This window comes from Nicotiana attenuata, chromosome 2, assembly GCF_001879085.1.
Source record: "Nicotiana attenuata strain UT chromosome 2, NIATTr2, whole genome shotgun sequence".
Taxonomy (NCBI): Eukaryota; Viridiplantae; Streptophyta; class Magnoliopsida; order Solanales; family Solanaceae; genus Nicotiana; species Nicotiana attenuata.
Window position 1 is genome coordinate 26,765,383 of NC_031990.1, and position 3,543 is coordinate 26,768,925.

The 3,543-nt window shown below is 43.4% G+C and overlaps 1 protein-coding gene across 1 annotated transcript in view; it reads right to left on the reverse strand.

The window, feature by feature from the left end:
* The window catches only part of LOC109217691 (putative cyclin-D6-1), a 17,936-nt gene extending 15,755 nt beyond the window's left edge, over positions 1-2,181 (reverse strand). Inside the window, exons 1-4 of the mRNA XM_019381962.1 lie at positions 2,125-2,181; positions 1,903-2,039; positions 1,769-1,853; positions 1,633-1,689 (exon numbers count right to left, since the gene is read on the reverse strand). Of these exons, the coding sequence (XP_019237507.1) occupies positions 1,633-1,689; positions 1,769-1,853; positions 1,903-2,039; positions 2,125-2,181 (336 nt within the window). The remainder of the gene's footprint in view (positions 1-1,632; positions 1,690-1,768; positions 1,854-1,902; positions 2,040-2,124) is intronic.

A 3,543-nucleotide genomic window follows, 5' to 3' on the forward strand; every position in this document is an offset into this window, starting at 1 on the left:
GAATGACAAACGAACTCAGTGAAGGACCAGGTTCATCTAAGGAGACACAGTTGTTATGGCCCATACACATGAGATGCACGTGAAGAAGATAAGTCCTTGAGATCAAGCAGCAATATCTTGATGAATATCTTCTGAACTGATCGAAAAGATTGCATATAGGATAAGGAGTTGAAGTCTCCTTATGAAAAGAGAATTACATCCGGATCAAGAATATGGATTAGGAGTTAGAGTTGTTCTTGGACTCGAATTGTCAAAGGATCCACAATTCGAGTTCTTATCAAACTCTGATTACTAACTCTATAAATATAACGAGTGTTCTCTTTTACAGGTGATTGCACATAAGAAGAAGTTAAGCATATTTGAGAGCAAACAGATCAAGTCTGATTTGCAAGCAACATATGCGAGATACAAGTGTGCACGTCAGAAGCTACATGAACTAAGATAGAAGAACCAGTTTCATCATTGTGTTTATTCTAAGTCTAGTTCAATTGTAGTAGGTTTTCATATTGTACCTTTCAGCTTTCTTAGAAGCAATTGTATTAGGTACTCTGAGTATTCAAGTTAGAGTTAACTTGAAAGTGTCGCAACAGTTGAGGCTGTGTGCTACACTGGGATTAGAGTTAATCCTTAGGTTTACAAAGAGTTTTGTAAATGCAGTTTTTGGCTCAGTGATTTTAGTGGAGTTTGGGAAAATCCTACTGAGTAGTAGGTCGTGGTTTTTTCACCTTTTGAGCCAGGTGTTTTCCACGTAAAAATCTCTGTGCACTTTACTTTCAGTATTTATTATTCCGCAAACTGCTGTAGTTAGAACACTTAGAAGAACCAGGTTCTTCTAATGCGAAAATTAGGTACCACACAAATCACCCCCCCTCTTGTGTGGTATTGACGTTTATAACATCAGTTCTTGTTAGACATTCTAGAGTTAGAGCTATGTAGTACTTCCTAGCTTGTGATTCATGGGTTTCCGGGTCTTGGATTTATGTATTGGTTTTGAGAGTTAAATATGGCGTATGTCGAGCGGCACATTTATACACTGGTTATTTCTTATTTCTGTTTTAAATTGTTTTACTTCCGCAAATTCTTGGTTTCTTTTCCGCGATTAGGCTTACCTAGTCGTAGAGACTAGGTGCCGTCATGATGGTTCACGGAGGGCGAACCGGGGTCGTGACAATTACATTGTTCGATATACACTTTTTATTCACAAGATCCAAAGATTCCTTGTCCATCTTCATTCTCTATTCCCCCACGTTGTTGTCGGTAAGGAGAATCATCCAAGTCATCTAACATTTGGGTGATAAATTCCTTCTTATTACATTCATTGCCATTATCTACATTTATTACATGCTTTTAATACTATATTTATTGACAATCATTGAGCATTTGTAGTTGGTATACAACATTTTCGGATTTGGCCCTACATCATCAGTAGATCTAAACGTTAGATCTAGTGGTTATTATATTTAACTAGGATTCACCCTCTATTTTCTCATCAATTCGTTTTAAGAAAAGGTTTAGCACTTTTTTGATAAAATAATTTGGCGCTATCTGTGGGGAGATTCTAGTTAAAATTTTAGTTTCTTCTAGATTAAAAAAAAAACAACAGCCATCTTTTTCTCGTTTGCACAAACTAACAATAGCAGGAAAAGGAGATGAAGACAGAAAGCAATACTGGGCGTTACTACTAACCTCCTGAACACCATTAACGAGGTTGACAAAGAAGACGGGGAGAATGTGACGCCGAGTGCTACACCCAGGCGGAGTGCCTCACCTCCCCCTCATGGAAGTGTAACCACTTCACGTGAAAGGGAGCCTCCATGTCTACAACTGAGGAAGCGCCACCAGCAGTAAAAAAGCTATTGGAGGTGTGGTTGACAAGTACTCTAAACAACATACTTGACATACCTGTTCAAAGGGGGAATGGAAGCGCCACACAAGCGGATACCATAACAACCACCACCGAGCAACCTACTCTCGCTCCTCTCCCAACAGGTAACACTCACACTGCTGTTGATGCAGGTAACGACGCACTTGCGGCCATTCTAAAGAAAATGGAAGAAATGGAGAACGAGAATAAAGCGCTCCGCGACCAAATGAGGGAGCATCAAGAAAGGGTTGATAAGATACCTGGCGCCCCAAAGCTGCTACCAAAATGGGACGTCGGCCGATTCGTCGAACAACCATATAGCAAGGAGGCATCCCCACATGCCATACCCAAGACTTTCAAAATGCCACCATATTTGAAGATATACGACGGCACAATAGACCCCGAAGATCACATCACTCATTACGTCACAGCAGTAAAAGCTAACGACCTCTCAAAATAGCAGGTACCATTAGTGTTGTTGAAGAAGTTCGACGAAACCCTAACGGGGGGAGCCTTAACATAGTACACACAATTACTAACATGTTCGATTACAACGTTCGAGGAAATGGCTGACAAGTTCGTCACCGCCCACGTCGGGGCCAAAAAGGCGGAGGCCAAGGTGAATGATATATTCGCCGTCAGACAATCGCCTAGCGAGGAATTCAGGGACTTCCGCACCCGGTTCAACAGAGTAAGGATGAGCTTGCCAAACATATCAGAAGGGATGGCAGTGGCAGCTTTCCAAAATGGATTGAACAGGAATGGGACGAGGGCGACCAGAAAACTGTTAAGCAGACTCATGAAATACCCTCCCACCACTTAGGAAGAAATTCACAATGCCTATTGCGCCGAGTTGAGAGGAGACGAGGACGGCCTCAATGGTCCAACCCAACGGCTAACGTCAGTCCAAACGGAGTCGAGGAAAGATCGTCATAATGACGGCCGACGAGACCATCCAGGTCCATGCCTCAACCGGGACATGCACCAACCATACGTCAGAACGGCCATCCCACCATCTCCTCGCCATACAAAAGGGTCATCCGGGCCATATATAGGGACTTAGCGAAACGAAAGAGGTATGCCTCCACTCTTATCTATTCACAATTTTTGTGTTTCCCCTTGAGAAATAGTGTATGCACTAGAGAATCTCGGCCTGAAGGTGAAGTGGCCACAAAAGATGAAGTCCGACCCAAGCACTAGAAAGTCAAACGCCCTCTGTGAGTTTCATCAGGAGCGGGGTCACAAGACCGAAGACTGCATAGCCCTACGGCAAGAAGTGGTGAACATGCTTCACCAAGGACACCTAAGGGAAGTGATGAGCGGCCGAGGAAGAGCCAACTTCGGCCGCGGACGAGAACAACACCAGGGCCCTCCACAGCTACCCTCCCCCGTCCCTATCATCCAAACGATCATCAGCGGAGGCGACGAAGCAGCAATCAATCACGTAAAGTTTACCACCACACATGAGCTGAAGCGGTCGTTCACCCAAGAACGGTTTGATGACCTTGAAGATAGTATCATCTTCGATAAGTCAAATACTCACAGTTTGACCTTTCCTCACTTTGATGCTTTTGTCATTACTTTACGTATTTCAGATACTTAAAAAGAATAATGGTAGACGACGGGAGCGGCACATGTATTATTCACCCTCGAGTTCTCACACAAATGTGACTCGAGGA